The sequence below is a fragment of the Trichoplusia ni genome, chromosome 23 (assembly GCF_003590095.1).
Source record: "Trichoplusia ni isolate ovarian cell line Hi5 chromosome 23, tn1, whole genome shotgun sequence".
Classification (NCBI taxonomy): domain Eukaryota; kingdom Metazoa; phylum Arthropoda; class Insecta; order Lepidoptera; family Noctuidae; genus Trichoplusia; species Trichoplusia ni.
The window spans coordinates 2,884,294-2,904,897 of NC_039500.1; the positions used below are offsets into that span (position 1 = coordinate 2,884,294).

At 35.5% G+C, this 20,604-nt stretch overlaps 2 protein-coding genes across 2 annotated transcripts; both read left to right on the plus strand.

Annotated features, from left to right (window-relative positions):
• The first annotated feature begins 12,913 nt into the window (after positions 1 to 12,913).
• Positions 12,914 to 16,452, plus strand: LOC113504822. The gene is made up of 5 exons (XM_026887288.1): positions 12,914 to 13,025; positions 13,769 to 13,892; positions 14,699 to 14,966; positions 15,447 to 15,575; positions 16,177 to 16,452. The coding sequence occupies exons 1-5, from the start codon at positions 12,968 to 12,970 to the stop codon at positions 16,303 to 16,305; spliced, it is 708 nt and encodes a 235-aa protein (XP_026743089.1). The 5' UTR covers positions 12,914 to 12,967; the 3' UTR covers positions 16,306 to 16,452.
• Positions 16,453 to 17,315: 863 nt separating this feature from the next.
• On the plus strand, positions 17,316 to 20,424 carry LOC113504823. The gene is made up of 5 exons (XM_026887289.1): positions 17,316 to 17,425; positions 17,810 to 17,933; positions 18,680 to 18,950; positions 19,702 to 19,824; positions 20,253 to 20,424. The coding sequence occupies exons 1-5, from the start codon at positions 17,365 to 17,367 to the stop codon at positions 20,367 to 20,369; spliced, it is 696 nt and encodes a 231-aa protein (XP_026743090.1). The 5' UTR covers positions 17,316 to 17,364; the 3' UTR covers positions 20,370 to 20,424.
• The last annotated feature ends 180 nt before the right edge of the window (positions 20,425 to 20,604 follow it).

Below are 20,604 nucleotides of genomic sequence, written 5' to 3' on the forward strand. Positions count from 1 at the left end.
TTATCCATACTTCTATTATTTAAATTTATACTAATATATAAAGCTGAAGAGTTTGTTTGTTTGTTTGTTTGAACACGCTAATCTCAGAAACTACTGGTCCAAATTGAAAAAATATTTTTGTGTTGAATAGACCATTCATCAAGGAAGGCTTCAGGCTATAAACCATCACCTGCGACTAATAGGAGCAAAGATACAATGTTAAATGTGAAAAAAAACAGGGCAGGTATAAATCATAACTTATATCTTCTACCCACGGGGACGAAGTCGCGGGCAACAGCTAGTTTTATATATAGAATTTAGATAGATCACCAGATTAAATGATAATGACATCTCTTCATCAACTTTTGATCTACAATTAATTATATTATTTTTAAATTTTCGACAACTTCACATGTGCAGTCGTATCTTTATGTTGCCTATTATTCGTAAACTACTGAACCGGTCTTAATGCAAAAAAAACTTTTAAGTTATAACTAGCTGTTGCCCGCGACTTCGTTCCCGTGGGTAGAAGAAGATATATGTTATGATTTATACCCGTCCTGTTTTTTTCCACATTTTCCATTGTATCTTCGCTCCTATTAGTCGCAGCGTGATGGTTTATAGCCTAAAGCCTTCCTTGATTAATGGTCTATTCAACACAAAAAGAATTTTTCAATTTGAACCAGTAGTTCCTGAGATTAGCGCGTTCAAACAAACAAACAAACTCTTCAGCTTTATATATTAGTATAGATTGGCCGAAAAAGTAAACTTTTAAAGTTATTGTAATTGCTTTCATGAGGCGGATTCATAATTATTTATTTTAGCGGTTTTCTCACGCGTATTTATCGGGAACCGCCTGCCACTTCATCTCATGATTAGAGACCCCGGCTGTGCCCGATACTAGTCGGACGATCCCGATAAATATGTGTGATATTGAACAAACTGAAGAATATTATAAACTATTTCTGATTTCAGTTTAAGTCCCATTTCACTACAAAATACATACGTGTATAAGTTCTAGCTAATACAATCATTGTGCACGTGATTTGTATAATATAATATTGGACAACATTCACACAACGCCATCTAGTCTCAAATTAAGCAGAGCTTGAGTACTAGACAACTGATAAACATACTTATATAGTTCTAAATACATACATAATATAGATAAATGACACCCAGACACAGAACAAAGGATCGTGCTCATCACACACACATTTGTCCTGGGTGGGAATCGAACCCACGACCTCCGGTATAGCAGTCAGGGTCACTAACCACTAAACCAATAGGCCAGTCGTATGTTTCTAAAGCCCCTTAAAATCCTTAATGAGGAAGTAGTTTTCATTTTTAATCAATTTGAATGTAATTTCAAAAGTGTCTTTAATATCACGTAAGGGACATCAGCAGATCTTAACCTTACCTCGTGTTCATATTATTTTCATTTACAATTTTAACTTCCTTTAATTAAATTCCCCTTAGTTAATTCTTAAGGTTGACATTTATTAAATTGTGTAAATATTAAAACGATTCGTTTACTTGGAGCTTTGTCCTAAAACAATATATATTAGGATATTTTAATTACAAAATTGTAGCTAAGATGTCATATATCATTTAAGTTATGAAATTCAAGGGTCGTAGTTAATAAACAAATGTTTATATGATTACTAAGACAGCCAATCGTTGCCCTGGGACACACGGACTTGAAGTATTTCGGTCTGGATTTGTTCTTGGATTCTTTGTAGATAATGGCTTACAGGAGCTGCATTACAATCATGTACGTTGGGCTGGTTCCAATTAAGAAATACTTAAGCTAAAACTTCAGAAATATACCTAATCTATCTTTCTATAGGTCTTTCTCCTTTTGCCTTCTATCAGCATTAATCGCATAACCTGCTACAAGCACATATTTTTTTGTTTTCATAATAAAAAAAAGGAAAAAAGAGTAATGTCATTCACTATCCAAATTTAAGAAAACGTCAAAAAATATACAGAATTACGGGATAAAAAAAACAATGTAAATATTATCTAAGCAAGACATCTTTGATGATTTTGAAAGGCGAATCAACTTTCATTACTGCCTGTACCTTGAAGAGGCATGCTTTATTATAATAAATACCAATAAACAAAAACAATGTTCAATTTAATATGTACCAAAATTAATTTTCGGAAACTGATTATGAAAGCCGTCTCTTCACTTTGATTTGATTTAATTAAAATGGCAAAGAGTTGTTTGCGCGACGGTAATTTATTGTGATTTTGTTACCGTGCTACGTCTGCGTAGCTATGGTGCTACGTGGCTACGGAGCGTGAGTACTTCTTGTTGACAGGTTACGTGTGGCGTAGCACCTATGTACTTGTTAGGAAATTATGATCGTAAGTAATTACGGGATAGAGTACTTTCCACATTTTTAAACAAGAAGTATAATTGATCTTTTGATTCAGGCTGAATTACTTATTAATTAATTAATTGAAGTCAGCCATTAAAGCATTTCGGTTGATAAGATCAATATTAAACTTTAAAACTCAAAATTCTCTTTTGAGGGTTCTGTACTCAGATGTTAAAAACGTTTGGGCAAGGTTAAGCAACGGTTGATACAACCGACTGCTAGCTCTGAATCTAGACCCAGGTTCAGGTTCTTCCAAAACCCAGCCTAACTCACCGTTCTAAAACCTCAAACAAAACACCCTTCTGTTACCAAACAAACAGTTTTCTTCAATTTATTAAAACATACTCAATATGCGACAGAGTTTTGCATAAACGGATAACCGTCAGGTTTCAGTAAAAAGTCGCTGTGTCGCACCGTGTGAATATTCATTAGTTATTGAATGGCCGTGTTTGGTGTGCACTCTCGGTACTGACAGGTGATTAGACACTGGGGTTTATTGATTTTTCGTATGTTGTTCATGAGTGGGATATAATATCAGCCTATATATGTACGTTCTGGTGGATACTCTCTTTCCGTATAGGAAAGGTTTGAGCCTGGATAACTACAAAGGGTTGGCAATTTAAGATGCCAATATTTGCTAATCCTATTTTGTTCACGATGTTTAACTTCTTCATAACGTGACTTAATAACTTTCGTGTCTCATCAACTCATAAATAAGGTTTTATATTAAAATCCGATAGCACTGTAAGACATCCCTTTCACCAGCTTGTTTCAGCAGCTTCTGAAACATGAATAAAAATGTATCAAACACGCCGCCCCTACCGAGAACACCAGCTCCGCAGCAGATGTCAGAAACGTCTAGACTATCGCACTGCACCAAGATAAGTTTTATTTTATTTTGACTTCACACTTCCCCTTCTGCGAGTGACTCAAATCCCCTAGGGTTGGGAAATTAAAGAAAAATACTCGTATTTATTGTCGCTGGGAAATTGAGTGTGATGGAATCGGTGTCTGGTGAGTGAGATATTATAATATGTTGTTTTTGAATGTGCGATGTTTTTTTTTTTATATTGTGATTTTTCCGTTTGGGTTTCTTAAGTATGTGCCTCACTAAGTTGGTTGCAAATTTTCAAAATAATTAATGTTTTTGTTAAAAAAACATAACTTTGAAATGCCTCGACCTATTTATCCCGAACTCTAATGCCACAGACAGACTGAGAGACAAGTCAAACTTATATCACCTCTTGTTTCGCGTCGGGGGTTAACAATACAATACTATAAGAACGAACCTTTCAATTTAGTACGTTAATATTTTAAAAGGTTGAATTACACTTTTGATTATAAGTATTTGTAAGAAAAAAAATGCACAAGAACCAGTAGTTTTCCTCAAAGCATTTCAAAGCCAATGTTATAAATGGACTCAAAACATTTGTATGCATTTAAACCTCATTTTAAACGCAAGGATAAACTTCTCAAGAGTCCAGTACAAAATATTATTTCTGTATTTTATTGCAACAAAAACCAGTCTCAATTAAAATACCTAAGCTAAGTATAAACGAGTTAAACAGTTTTAAAACACACGCCATGCACCTCAAAGGGGCGAATGCGGTAGACACTTGAAAAAAAAGGTTTCAGGAAAAAAGTTCGTAGTACCCACACTACGAATTCTCATAGTTGAAGTGTGTGTATTGTGAGAGCGAGATACTATGAGCTCTGTATAGCTCTGTCTCGCTTCCTCATCAACAGTTTTATTTTCAATCTCGTGGTACAGGTCCAGTACTTTAATGAAAGTAGTATTTAAGACCTTCAAAGGATCTTCTGACTACACGATGTGCTTATAACTACTTTGCAGCTGAAATGAAAGAGGTTTTTTTTCGTTGAAAGGGAAAATATCAGCTGCCTATTATATTTAATCGTCTAGTTACCTGAAGAGGTCTGTGTGAAGGTCCTGGGGTTGAAAAAAGGTTGTGTGAACACTTGTCTAATAAGGATTTTGAATTTGAGAGTGTGTTTGATTTTATAAGTTCGTTTTTGATTAAAACTTATTTGAAAAAACATGGATGGTCCTTGTAAAGTAAGTACTTGAGAATTTTTTGAACAACTATTAGGCTCAACCCGCGCTATGACTACTGTAACAATTGGTAAGGATTGGTAATCTGAAGTGAAAACTATTCTACTCAAGCTTTATCTTTTTTTTTCCTATAGCCGACTGTGTCCCACTGCTGGGCAAAGGCCTCCCCCGATTCCTTCCACGACTCTCTATTCTGGGCCGCAAGGAACCAGCCTGCGTGGTAAGCGTTAAGGTCGTCTCGCCACTGCTTCCTAGGTCGGCCACGACGACGCCGTCCATCCGTTGGATCCCATAGTGTGGTGACTTTGGCCCAACGATCGCTTTCCATGCGGCTAACATCACCCGCCCAATCCCATTTTAACCTGGCAGCCTTTTAGTATAGTTTATCTATACTAATCTATACTCTATACTTAATATATAAAGCTGAAGAGTTTGATTGTTTGTTTGTTTGTTTGAACGCGCTAATCTCAGAAACTATTGGTCTAAATTGAAAAATCTTTTTTGTGTTGAATAGACCATTCATCGAGGAAGGCTTTAGGCTATAACCCATCACGCTGCGACTAATAGGAGCGCAGATATAATGAAAAATGTGAAAAAACAGGGTAGGTATAAATCTTAACTTATATCTTCTTCTACCCACGGGAACGAAGTCGCGGGCAACAGCTAGTCTTACATAAAAAAATATATGTATACCCTAATCTCATCGGGCCCGTCAATGGTAAGTGGAAAGAATATAAGGTAACATGTCAAATTGCAGCAATGAGATCATGCTGATGGTTTGTATATTTCAGTTAAAGTCATTAGACCGTTTTTGCAGACCGTTTGATTTCCGCTGCATAACCGATCACGATTTACATAATGCGAGTTAAATCATTTACATATGTATGAACATTTGGTAACCTAATCCAAGTCACTGTTGTTCCACCGTAGAGTAGAGGTTTTCCCTTTTTAGAGTTCCGTACCTAAAGGGTAAAAACTGAACCCTGTTACTGTAGCTCCGATTCCTGTGTGTCCGCTACCAGGCGGTATCTCGTGAATCGTGAGAGCTTGTCAGTTTAAATTTTCGATGATGATGTATCTCCGTTGCCGTTTTTTTTTTTGAAAATTTGTTTTTTTAACCTATTTCTACAGAATTCTTAAAGCCGTAAGTCCAATTCGACTAACTCTGTTTTGACGCACCCACATCTACTCCTTTCCTCCCCACTTTCTTCTGGAACTGTTTCCGCGTGTAATACTATGCAGGACCCACTGTATGTTTGGAGCAGCTCATCTGACTGTCAAATGACCGACCTAACATTTTTTTCAAGAAGCTCTTGAGAAAACTGTCATACTTTAATTTGGCCTGTGATTATGTTACATTAACAATATCATCAATTGCATACTGGGCACTTTTTGGAAAAGCATTTTCCATATTTCTCGATCGTCCTCTTTAACTTCCTTCCATGTCATCACTGCGTCCACCACGATGACGAGAAATTGATTCAACAACAACACATTACAAAAACAGTTCGCAATTAAAAACATCATTACAATAATATAATCCATCATTTCCATTCTGATTGCTCCGATGCTATTTCATACATATTTATCGATAATATTCGGGTAATGGTCACCAGATTGACGATTTCAATATTCATTACTTACGGTGAACCTATCACCACGTCTTGATACAGTACTTTTGTGAGCTGTTGAAAAGAGATGCAAATACGCCATGTAGAGCGTTGTCCCGCTTACACGTCAACTACAATATTACTTTGAAATCTGGTGGTAGAGAGTTTGAAAGATTTTACTGTTTAATTATTATTACGCAAATTTTTGGCCATTTAAAAAAGGTATACGTGTTCGATTCCCCTTTCTGTGTGTTATTAAAATTGTATACTTAATACCATCATTATAATTAAAATTTGTAATTATCATAAAGGTTGGATTAATATTCGGTAAACGGAACGGTTTAACATTTCCAGATTTCCTAGTATAGCACAGCTTTGGAAACTCAGAAAATCGGGACACGCAATATTTAATTTTGGATAGATATTTACCAATCTGATGACTATTGCTTGATGAAAAAACTTTTTTCTCATATTATCGATATAAAGATTTCTTGACACTAGGTAGGTACAAAGAAATAGGCCTATATCGTGAGACATTCGATCTTCTTGTAACAAATACAAAAGGGTCTTTAGGGTTTGGTACTTAAGGCTTAAGAATAAACCTAATTTATGCTGATGGCCGTATCAACTGTTGCTTAACCTCGCTGTTTATTTTCATTGAGAACTTTAAAAATACATCATCTGTGAAAATTTCAACAATCTAGAAATCACGAATCTTGTGATAGCTACACAACAGTTTGATTAAAGATAGACAGACAGCGGTGCCCCAGCAATGGGGTTCGCGATTTAGCCCTTTGGGTTTGGAACCCTAGAAAAAACTACGAAAAGATTCCAGGCTTCCAAGGTGTGTCAGAATACCTGATAAACAATGATAGGTATATTACATATTTTTTTTATTCATATTCATATATGCACATGTTTGAACTTGCACTCTTGCGCATAGAAATCAAGCCATTAGGCTCTGAACCTACGTGATATCATCCATACAATCCGTTCATTATTAATCTGATGGAACACCGTATCGCCCGAAGCGGTTTATTGAACATTTGCAAACCTGTCGACTGAAACTCAGTGGATTGCCATAATTATGATGTTCATTGATTATGCTCGTTTTGTGTTAAGGTTTTAATATTTTGTGTTGTAGTTTTCAGTAGTCTTATGTTTACTTTAAGGGTACATAAGACTATTTCTAAGGCAGCGTTTCGTATAAACCGTGATAACTAGACATTTGAAATTTTCACGGATGAAATATTTATATTGCCGCTCTAAATGCAAATATTAATAATAAAGATCGAGGTAAAGTTTTTGTTGGTTTTATTTATCGTCGCTTTATTTTTGTATAATTTAATATAATTTAAATTTAATTTTGAAAAATATAGAGCTTTAGCTCCGTTATCACCTTTCGGATATGGAACCTTTGCCCTTCTGTCCTTTAAAAAAAATAATTAAAAATTCCTTTTATTTCAGGGGGTTTCAGAAACATTCACAAAGCCACCCAGACTAAGGACAAGCATTCGTGGTTCACACATATTCTTGCACTACGCGGGGTACAAACTCGTGACACGTCACGCTCAGTGGGTTTCGCTTGGTGACCTAAACCACTCGGCTTCGAAATAAGTAACAATTCCTTCGGACTCCTGATTCAAGTCCTATATTAGAAGGTTTGACAACACTTACAGCTAAATAACTATCCTATTTCGTAACGATTGGAGCATTCTCGTCAGACAGATTGGTTATAAATATGCATGCGTCGCAGCAGTCGCTCCGAGCTATCAATTAATTGAACATCGATCTGCAGTCGTTCTACCATTGTGGCAGATTGTTTTGATAATTAATATTCGATGTTGTATGTCATTGGGTAGTGTACATCTTGGAGTACAAAGACAATGCAATAAAGGATTGTGATCTGTCTAAGGGTGTATATAATGTGATCAGGGGTGTCAGTTTGAACGAGACTGCCTCTTTTTTTAATTACTAATCTGTGTATCCCAGAAAATAATGTTGGAAAGCAAATTGTTCCGTTTTTTCATATGTAGCCTGAAATTTTAAATTAAAGCTACTAGTTTTAATGGAATCCTGAATAATAAATGATGATTCTACAGATTCTTTCATTGCCTATCTGGTAATTTGACTTAAACAAACCAATGTCTCTTTATAAGTCGGTACATTTCCAGCCCTTAATCGTCTGCCCTCAGATGTAGACCTCCTCATTCCGTCAGTATGTCTGAATATTAAGCTTTCCCAGTTATCCGCTGAACCGATCTTACCTAATGTAATTTGGTGCATGGTGAATTCAATTTGAAGAAAACTGCCTTTTTCCACGAGAAATCTCACCCGGATGAAAAGAGACTTCAAAGATGTCGAATTATTTTTATCATATTTTTCTTTAAAATACAAAAGCTAATTAAAGCCAAAGTAAAACGTGTTATTTTAACCGGATATTTTCTCCGTTATACGCAATATATCAAAACGTCATTTCTAAGCGTCAAAAATATTCAGGTTGACCCATATAAATCATACCGAGACCGGCAAGTCACTCGCTCAGCTTTTGGCATCGCCATTCGAGTATGTGATGGGAGACAAATTAATGGACACACTTTTACGTTCAGTAAGTTCAAACGCTCAAAAAAAATACTCATTTTGCTCTTACGCCTAGAAACAGTTTATTTTGCTATTTATTTTTTAAATCACACTGATATTATGAATGTGAAAGTATGTGAGCGTGTTTGTGAGTGTATGTTTGTTAATTTGACGGCGATTCCAGACGACATCAGACCGATGCTTCATAATTAAATGTCTGACCTCTAAACATAAATTTGACATCATTATATAATTAAAACAACAAAAAAATCAGCCCACTAGTTCAGTGTACAATACTAGTTCATTAATAAAAAAATAGTTTTTTTTTATACACTTATTTCCATATGAAATTAGGTATATGTGTTCCTTGCATTATTTAAGTCATGTCGTATTTTCTTTTCAGTAAGTATTTTATGTGCACACACATTTTCAAATACCTAAATAAAAAGAACATGTGTAACACTTTTCTCGGCCTACAGTGTACCAATTCATTGGACTTGCTGACGTGGAAGGGTCAGTGTATTATGTTAAGCACCCTTTTAAAATGCAAAGTATAATATTATTATGGCACATTATTACCGCTAACGAGATGCGTTTGGTTTTTGTTAATTTGGAATTGTTAGAAGAAAACACTAATTAGGTGCTGTCATGATTATAAATGTTATTTTCTTACTCTATACACGCTTGGTTGATTTTTTGACAGATTTCTTATGACTGCCTCACGACTAAAACGACTGAAACGCGATTATCGTGGATTTGTTAACCAACTGCTGTTCCGATGTTTTTTTGTTTGTTCGCGATTAACTTCGGTCTTTCTGTCTTCTAAGTGACAGTGGTCTATAAAAATGAAATCTATACTAATATATTGAGCTAAAGTGTTTGTTTGATTGTTTGTTTGAATGCGCTAATCTCAGGAACTACTAGTTCGAATGGAAAAATTATTTTTGTGTTGAATAGACCATTTATCAAGGAAGGCTATAGGCTATATAACATCACGCTGCGACTAATAGGAGCGAAGATACAATTGAAAATGTGGAAATAACCTAACCACGTGGACGAAGTCGCGGGCAACAGCTAGTACTTTATAATATGCTATATCTTTTTTACAATAAAAACGGTTATGATCAGTATTGAGATTTAAGTTATTAATTTCAGCATGAAATGGAAACTCGACGCGGTCAACATGACTGTAAATGCAGCTTTAAACCAGAATGAGATAACACTCAAAGAAAAGTTTGCTATTATATGTCATTAGTTATTAAAAACATTAAATATTTATTACTTTCCGTCACAATAAACTTATAATAATAAATGCGGACAACATCACATACATTGTTCTGAACCCAAAGTAAGTTGCTAAAGCACTTGTGTTATGGAATTCAGACACAACGAAGGTACCACAAACACCCAGACACGAGACAATGTAGAAATGTGAATTTTTACATTGACCCGACCGGGGATCGAACCCGGGACCTCAGAGCTAGCGACACCTTGAAACCGGTGCATATGCCACTCGACCACGGAGGTCGTCAACGTCACTTAATTATGTCGAAACGTTACGCAGCCGAAATATCTCGAATTCACATCAACACGTTCGCCCACTGTTTTATATGGGTAATTCCAATTGTATGTATTTTATAGAGCTTTTTAAACGGTCGTAAAAATAAGCAGTAAACATGTACTTGCTATGAAACGGCTTTTAAAGGCGATGTTACACTGTTAGATATACATTATTGTATAAAAAAGGAAATTAATCGCAAAGTCATTCAAGTCACATGTATAAGTCTTTATATCTATACTTCTATACTAATATAGAGTTTGTTTGTTTGTTTGTTTGAATGCGCTAATCTCAGGAACTACTGGTCCAAATTGAAAAATTATTTTTGTGTTGAATAGACCATTCATCGAGGAAGGCTTTAGGCTATAAACCATCACGCTGCGACTAATAGGAGCTAAGATACAATGGAAATTGTGAAAATAACAGGGCAGGTATAAATCATAACTTCTATTTTCTACCCACGGGGACGAAGTCGCGGGCAACATTTTCCAAATTTGGACCAGTAGTTCCTGAGATTAGGGCGTTCAAACAAACAAACTATTCAGCTTTATATATTAGTATAGAAGTATAGATATAGATTTTAGTATTTGTTGCTATAGCGACAGCAATGATGTATCGTCTATGAAAAATATTAAAATGGACAGCGGTGTCAAGTAAAAGGCAGGGCTTCTTTGTTATCCTTTGAGTACGGAACCAAAAAAAAAGTACATTTTCATAGCTGACACTGGAAGACGGTACTAACAAAGAACATTAAATTGTTATAGTCAAGCATTTAATTTGTCATGATAAGTGGAACGAGCGTTGTATCAAAAATCAGTGAGTTTAATGCTCCCTGAAATTTCCTCTTGATATAGCCTTTGACAAACTAAAAGTTTAATAGTAGTATGTTTCTTTTATTTTATGTTCACTGAATTAAAACCTATAAATACCGGCTATAATTATTATTATACATTACGTCCCACTAATGAGCACAGAAATATTTTCTTAAGGGAATGGACATTAATCACCACGTCAGTTTACTGTGGGTTGGCGATTTCTTCGAAAATGACTATTGTATCTTAGAATAACTAAGAATAATTAAGAAAGTACGAAACAACGAAAAAACCTTTACCTCGCTGCTAAAAATCCATTTCCGAAAGCCACCGCGTATTTTTTTTTTATATTAAAACCAGGAGTTAAGTTTTGGTGTAAGGGCAAAAAAATATTGTGTTTAAAAAAAATATCAGTTTGGGACACATTAACGCCATCTATAATTTGTTCAGAGTACCACTAACTCGCTTTCAACAATACAGATGGCAGCACCAGTAACAATCTCTGCGTAGATTTTCAAATATTCCGTCATTCACCAGGCTCTTTTACATTTATTTTATGGTCCCTCATATTTTGCTGAGTATCAATACTTGCTCCTCATAAAACGAAAATTATCTAGAATTCCCAAGCAGTTTCCTACCATGTCTGTACATTCCATTTATTTGGCTAATTTTATTGATTTGCATTGGTTTTTAGTCTTTTAAGAAAGAATAAGTTTTAAAACAAAAAAGGCATCAAGATTGTTCACCATTTACTGAAGCCCAAAAAAAATGGACTCAATACATATTTTTCTCCCCAAATCCCCAAAAAACGAACCGAACCTGCACTATCACTTGTCCCAACACAATTTACTATAGGTACTATTCTCCAAAATTAAATTCATTAGACAATCAGCCATAATCAAAGCCTCATTTATTAATAGCCCTAAGCTTAACTTAAGCCGAAGTTAGAAACCTGACACGATACTCGATTTGACAGGGGTCCATTGGAATCGACACATTTTGACAGGCAACCGGGCATGTGTCAGGAGAAAATGGGACAAGGATTTGATGATGTAATCTGAACGGATTGAGTGTTACCCTGTCTCTATTTTTAGATGAAAGAGTTTAAAAAGGTTTTCGTTTATTAGCTTTTGCGATACGAGGTTAATAATACAGGGGTTGAGGGATCGTTGAGATTGGATGATTTATGAGATGAGATGATGAGCTTGGTTTTGTGACTTATTTTTAAGGGAATGCGATGCGTACACATCTTTCGTGTTATTTCTCCGGACAAAACATAATTTATCCACTATGTAGGAACGCACTGCTCACGGCGTCGTTGCTTGTTGCTTGCTGCAGAAACATTACATATTGCAGTCGAATAAAGTAGCCTATATTATATAGGTGCTAAATACCTTACTTTGCCTTCAGACAGTCGATATCCATGTCTCGTTGGGTTCCAAAACTATGACCGACGATGTCTTGTCGACGATTATTTATACTCTAAATAGATATTTACATGTTTCTTAAAGAGCTCCTTTTACCCCATAAGAATATCATTCTGAAATCGCGCAACTAGACATGTATTACCACTTTTAAAGGGCCACAAAAATAAATTACTTGATTTTCGATTTCTCTCTCACCGTTATCGTATCAGCGTAAGTACTGCATACCGAAAACATGCAAATCCGGTATGAAAAACACTTGATTTCAAAGTCCACTTACCAGTGAATCAGTTTGCAATCAATGCATTATCTTAATGAGGTTAAACAATGTTGCATATATTATCTTAAAAGCGTCAATCATATTTGTAATGAATTTTATCTCTATATCTAATTTCCAAAAGTCATCAAGACAATTATTATCTAAAATCAGAATGTTTATATCTAATCATGTAATTGATCCATGATTAAGTAAGCAAAAACTCTTTTGTAATATTTCTCTATTTGCAATTAGTTGTTTCGAATAATGAATTGAAAGTGTTTATCACAATGAGGGACTATAGTTTTGTGTTTTTGTTGTTCTGTGGTTATGTTTTGGGTAATACTAGTAAGTGTGATTTTATTTATTGAGTATTGAGGGCCTACCGCTACGTATTAAAGTGAAATTATTTGGCGAGATGGTGTTCTATACCGTGTTTTGCGCTTTAACGCTTTCACAACGATTACTTTAAGATATAGGTAGTGGAAGACCGTTAGGCCCATTTTCGTGATAGTCTGTGCTGATACGACGCCAGTGCTTTCGCTTGTCAAACTATTTTTATTAAATAACTAGCTGTTGCCCGCGACTTCGTCCGCGTAGTTAGAAGATATAAGTTATAATTTATACCTGCCTTCTATCTATCTATCTGCCTTCTATCTATCTTGTAGGATTCAGTCAGCGTTTGCAATGTAAGCGCATAAAATGTGTTTTTTTACGACGTCACATGAGAAACCTCAAAAATTGTAGCCTATGTGTTATTCTGATGTATAAGCTATATTGTGGTAAAGTGTCATTCAAATCCATTCAGTAGTTTTCACGTGAAAGAGAAACAAACATCCATACATCCATACTTACAAACTTTCGCCTTTATAATAGTAGTAGGATTTTACTGGACGATGCATATACATTATTGCACTACTTCTAAACTGCTAGACCGATATTAATGTTTGTTTCTTTTTTTTGACCGATATTATTGAGTGAACGATGTTTTCGGATAAGTTTGTTTTATAAATATCCATCAAATCTCTTAAAACAGCGTCGATGCAAATTAAATAAGTTACTATATTATATGATGGTTTTCCTACTTTCAGTCAACAATATCCGCTTGATAGACCACACTAGTTATGTGGCTGACATGATACAGAAGACCATTGAGGCGGTGGAGGAGAGGGAATGGTGCAATTTGAAGCTTCCAGACGTTGAACAAAAATTCCAGTACGTTTTGTTGAGTTTATTATGAACAGTGCTGGCGTTAGGGGGGAGCGTGATGGGGCGATGGCCCAGGGCGACAAATTCTGGGGGGTGCCGAGGTCTAAAGTTGGAGTGTCTTGCCTCTCCTGACGCAAACCCTCAGAACTGTGCTCTACGCTAGAGGTGGAATACTTCCACCGCCAAACGTAACGCTAAAGGAAAGATGAAATTCTTAATATAATTTTACTTGGGATCAGCAAAAAACTAACACTTGATATTGCTTCCCTCAAGTGGACCACAATATTTTCGCCCGGGGTGTCGCTGACGCCGGCACTGATTATGAATCCATATGCAGCTACTGACTGATTAGTTTTTTCCCAAAAAGAAAACATAACATTTTGAAGAATATACAACCGACTTCACTATAAAACTACTGAGCCAAACTTAATGAGACCAAATTACATTTGCTTACACACAGCCACTTTAAATTATAAAAACAACCCAAATATAGTCTAATTGAGACATTAAGAAACCCCCACCGAAGTTTTGTAGTCGTTTGAAAATGCAAACATTTGTTATGACCAGAAAAATTTGGTAATGGAATTATTAGGAAAAGAGAACAATTCTGAGCTTTCGCATACAAAAAAAAAACTGTGGGGCTACGTTTAGTTTACCAAAATAGGCATTATTGTGGGTTCGGAAGAGAGATCTAACGTCTACGCTGTATATAGCGCTGTTGCGCTTTCACAACCATACTGAAAAGATGTTTACACTCAGAACAATATTAATTGTCAAACTGGCAAATGAAATATGCTTATCCTTCTTTACAGCGAAGATGTCATAACAAGTAATGTATCTGGAACCGTGAAGTATCAAAATGGGTTTGTAACCGCAATCCAGTTTATGGACATCGAACAATCGTCAGTTCAGCAGGTCTGGTTCCACGATAGGGTTGCCAATATCACCACATTATCAGTGAGGGGAAGATTGAGAATGTTTGGAGTTAAAGTTGGGTATGACGTCATCGCCGAATTGAATGATGGTGATCACAGATACACTGCCGAATTCTTGCATCCTATGATCAGCTTTTTGTTTTCGGTAAGCATTTGAAGCCCTGCAAAAGTGGTTATTTGCTGATGAAGCTATCAGAAACTTTTTAATACTTACAGATCAAGCGACCGCCGTTCTGTGGTTCCGATTTGGAAATGTGAACCGTCTTGGGCGTCACCCAGACATACATGTATACGAAAAACATCGTCGAGACACATTATTACACACATACTTACAGTAAAATTCTGTTATAGAAAGACATTGACGTCATAATGCAAAGGTTTTTCAAAATATACTGTACTTTGCGTCATGCACCTCGTCAAAGGAAGAAAATTGTATGTTCCAAATCTTCTATCTCTGTGTTTTTCAACCTTGCCAGATTTTGCAGAATACCAAAATTAAATTATCAGACAGCCTATTTTATAAAAACAATATCCCATAGTAGGAGCCGCTGTCATAATAAACCAGATGGTGATGAAACGAATATTCTGCTATCACTAAAAAAATATTTAACGATGATCGTTTCAGGTTATTCAAGATGTTAACAAGGATGAAGGATTGACGATGAAAGTTGAAGGGACGGTTCCAAACACTATAGCCGCTAACAGACCGTCACTAACACCGATGGATCACACATCTAGCGTCATTACTATCATGGTAAGCTTAAGGTTATTTTATTAAATGACGCACCGGCTTAATCACGCCTATTTATCGGTATAGTCCGACTAATTTTGGACTCAACCCGAGTCCTTAATCATGAGCTGACGCGGCGGGTTGCGAGTTGAACTGACGTTGGCGCTCTCATAGAACATGGTCTGCAGGTTTAATTCTATCAATTCCGATCAATATTATCATTTGTTTATTGGATTAGAGGTACATTTTGCAATCTTTACTTTGGTATTATGTCCAAGACCACAACTATAAGCAGATAGTTTTTTGTTGTATCTTTTTAACCTATCAATGCTGTGCCAATACTGTCTTACATAAATTTCAGTTTCTTTGAACATGAATCCGCAATTGCCTGTATGTTTCTTAAGTCTCCAATACCTAAGGACTTCTCCAAAGATATATATTATGTCCAAATTATGATTAAACTTATAAAATGGCTAGGTAGTGATTTGGACTAAAAAGACAATGTAAGACGTGTGTTTCATTATTAACTATTGCCTGTTATGTTAAACTATAATCGCTAGTAGTGAGACAGCCAAAAAGTTGAGGAAGAGTGAAATTTAACCTAGATTTAATACTTATTTTTCAGTATAATTTCCAATCCCTGACGTCGGCTGGCATGCTGGCATGGGGCCCAGAAGTATTTGAACCTATTGCAAGGGATCTTATAGAAAATAAACTGAAATTTCCGACCATCTGTTACAACTGCCCCGCTTAATGAATGGGACGTTGAAAGCAAAAGAAGATTATGAATTCTAAAATAGTCTTTATTTCATTGTATATACTGGCTTACACTTATTGTCCTTTCGTTGTTTGATAATAATAATACTATTATGTGCTATATTAAACGTAATCGAGGAAACAATGGATGTTTTTTTTATTAAATAGTAAAGTTATAACACGATGTGTTTCCTTTAAAATGAATACATATTGGTTGTTTATCTTTTGTTCACGGAAGTGTTTACGTGACCAACTGATTCTGAATCCCAAACTTAAGGCAAAGATCAATTTTAAAACCGTCCTATAAAAGGAAAACACAATGCTTACAACTTTATCTTGATAGATGTTAGGCCTGATTCGCACGAGAGCTTTTTTAACGCGCGTTAAAAAGGCGTACAAATAGAACAAATGCATTTCCAAGTGCATTTTCATACGACTCCGATTTCAATATAATCCGGCGGCGTCCATTACACATTCAGCTAAGTTAAACATTAAGAATTATAATCTGTTCAATCAATTATTTTAATAATAGATAGAGGGATGAAAAATACGAACCCTGGAATTACAAAAAAATCCTATCAGTCTTGGTGTAATTTATACATACCATCCTACCTAAGTTACTCATAGCTCTAATATTTTGAGGATCAGCTGGATCAGCATTCAAATACGATCGTAGCTTATGTACTGACTCGAAACCAGCAAGGGAAGACTCTTTATAGGTAACGAATATAAACTTGGCACGCATAGACTTCCTCAAAGTGAGTTTATTCCGGCACCATATACAATTATAAATACTGGTTTTTCCGTATGTTTGTTATCAAAACATCAAATAAAACAAAGGCCATTACCCTTGGTCCGACCTCAAACGTCACCATCACGTTTTCAAAAACTGATCGTCTTTTATCATCAACATAAAGAAAGTATTCATTCAATCTTAATAAAGATTATTATCTCTTATCAGTTACATGATAATTTCGATTGTTCTGCTTACGTGAAACAATTAAAAATTATTTAATTTAATTAATTAGGTATGTTTCTTATTTGACAAGTGGTCATCATGCAGAAATTGTTGGTTGTATTTTTATCGTGTGTGGCTGCAGTGTTAGCTCAAACATGGGGTGAGTTTACGCCATTTATAATCGTGACACAACATGAACTTTATGCCTATTGCCCTGTTATTATGTGGCTGTGTAATTGTCTGCGGCATCATGGCTCAAGAATGGATTTTAATTGGGCTTGTTTTGTATTAAAAGTGAATTATCTACGAGTCTTCAGACTGCATAATTATTATAAAAATCGGTCAAGCCTTTTCAAAGTGTAGGGTTGCTGGTTTTGGGGAAAAATAACCGAATGTTTGTAAAACTGAATTATACTTGAATGAAACTCAAACAAACGCGCACAGTCATAGAATATTGATGATATTTTACCTACCTGGCATTTTGAAGTCATCGATCCACTATTTATTTCAATTTAAATTAAACATAGCTGTATTTACTTTTCAGTCCAACGGGCTACGGTAACAGACCACGTAAATTACATCAGATCAGTAATGGAGGAAGTAGTTCAGGAACTGGAAGAATTCGGGTGGAGTAACCTAAAGCTGGACGATGTTCATCAAAACATAAGGTTTTAATACTGTTTCTATGGATTTGTGTATTATATTCCATGGCATGATGTTAACAATTTACAAAAACAAGGTCCAAAAGTACCACAAGGCGTGTTCATCGAGATCGTCTTGCTTAGCCAATGATTGTCAAATTGTTTCTACATCTTCTATTACTTAAAGCTTAAGAGTTTGTTTGTTTGTTTGAACGCGCTAATCTCAGGAACTACTGGTCCAAATTGAAAAAATATTTTTGTGTTAAATAGACTATTCATCGAGGAAGGCTTTAGGCTATAAACCATCACGCTGTGACTAATAGGAGCTAAGATACAATGGAAATTGTGAAAAAAACCGGGCAGGTATACCTAAATCATAACTTAGGTATATCTTCTACCCACGGGGACGAAGTCGCGGGCAACAGCTAGTATTAGGATAAAATCTTCAAAGATAGGTAGTTACTTTACAACACAAATAATAGTAATCGATTAAAATAACAAACAATGTACCTATGCTAATAACAAAAAAATTGTTTGCCATGATTCTGGCGCATTGACCGATACCTCATGTGCCAAACGTGTTTATTAAAAAAAATATCACACACATTCAAGTCAAATGTAAAAGACACCTAGATTCAGAACAAGCATATTATGTGGATCACACAAATGCATGTCCTGCGGGGAGCGATCCATCGGCACATTGCCTACGGTGGGCAGTAGAATAGTAGTTGGCTAACCATGCAGTCAAGATCACGATTTTTTTATTTTTACAGTGCTCAAATGTACAAATGGACAGTAAAGGGGAAAGTCCATTACTTCAATGGATACCTCGTATCCATGCAGAAAGTGGATCTTACTACCATAACCCAGTCGGTCGGGAGGAGAACCGTCGACGGCGTCCAAATTCCTTTCGCTAGTGTATCATCACAATTGATATTCAGGAACCCTAAATTGGGATACGATTTGATCTCTGATATAGAAGGCATTGGGGTACAGCGGTCTACAGGAGAAATGACACTGCCTACCATCACAATTGCAAGTACGGTAAGTTCTTCAAACAAAATTAAATACCAGCCTTGTTTTTTAATGACTCCCGGAGTAAGGAATTTAATCGATGGGGGTTTTACAAACATACAAATAACGAGCACAAAGACACTCAGACTCGGAACAAGCATTCGCGGATGGTGGATCACATAACTTCTCAAGTGCTTATCCTAAGCAGGGATCGAACCCGCGACATGTCGCGCACAGTGGGCTTAGTGTGGTGAACTCAACCACTCGGCTTTTCGTGCAGTTAATTTTACCTTTTCACGTCCCACTGCTGGACACAGGTCTCTTCCCATATACGGAAGGTTTGAGCATTGATCACCACGATAGCTCACTGCAGCATGGGTTCATAATATTAGTAGTAAATAGTCTAATTGAGCAATCTGAACAATTTTTTACGCTAATGTCATAAAATTACGAAATTCTCTTTTATATGCCTAATAATTTGTATTCCTAATGTTTGTCATTCTCTATAATCGTTGCGAACTTTTGAGACAACTAGTTTTAATGTCATCTCAAAATGCTGCATAACTGAAGATGTATTTTTAGAACGCCTCTTGAAACCACCAATCACTCGCCATTGTGAAAATCAGACCTTTCTCTTAACCCTTTTTTGACAATGTGTCTCGTACTTATTTCGTACTCTTGTACTCAAAGTACACCTTCAGGTTTCCACATCTGCTTGATCAAACTTCAAAAGGTGGCAATAGCCACTCTGATGAATTTATGTATTATGTATTTTTTTCAGGTACAAAAACAATTGGACAACGGAGAAATATCAGTTTTATCGATGAGAATCAACAATGGTGGAGGTCTCATAAGAATGATTTACCATCCTGCATCAAATGTAACTGAAGTCCTCTCGAGAAACGTAAGTAAAATACTTATCATAGTATGGTTATTTGAATACTTAGGTCAAACCATCTCATGGTTGCATTAATTCTTTAATTTATGCATACCGCCAGTGTTTTTTATTTGTGTGAAATTGAGGAAGAAGGTTTTTAAGTTTGACTTTTAATATTGTATCTCCAGGCAGTTTAATGGCTGAATATTATGAATATTACTTATGCTAGTATTTCATTTGTAGCTTACAAACTTTATATTAGGCCCAATTCTATTGAACTCAAAAGAAAATGTTTGGAGTACTACCAGTTGCCAAGAAACGTCTGGAATTATAAAATTATTTAAGAAGTTGAGAATTTTATTATTGACCGTACCGTGTTTTGTGAAACTTCAGGATATTTTCTTTTTGTTTGAACTAAAATTTAGTGTTAACAAAATATGTTTTTTTTATTTCAGTTCTTCCCTTACACTTTCGATTTCTCAAATTGGGTCCCGATCATCGAACCGATGCTATTGAACGTTATTAAAAATAAGATTCCGTTTCCAGATGTCTGCTACCTTAATTGTACTTAAAACAAATTTTGTATTAAATATATTTGCTGAATAAAATTGAAAATTATTTAATTTCCCTTTTTGTTATATTTGTTCAATATAACAAAATTGTTGTATAATTTATAATAAGGGCATTAAATTGCTATAGCATTAAATTTTTCACATAGAATTGTGAGATAAAGCAGATGTATCAAGTGTACTGCTCTAAATAGCTTTTAATCACAGTTATCTTATGTAAATAGCTAAACGATAGTGA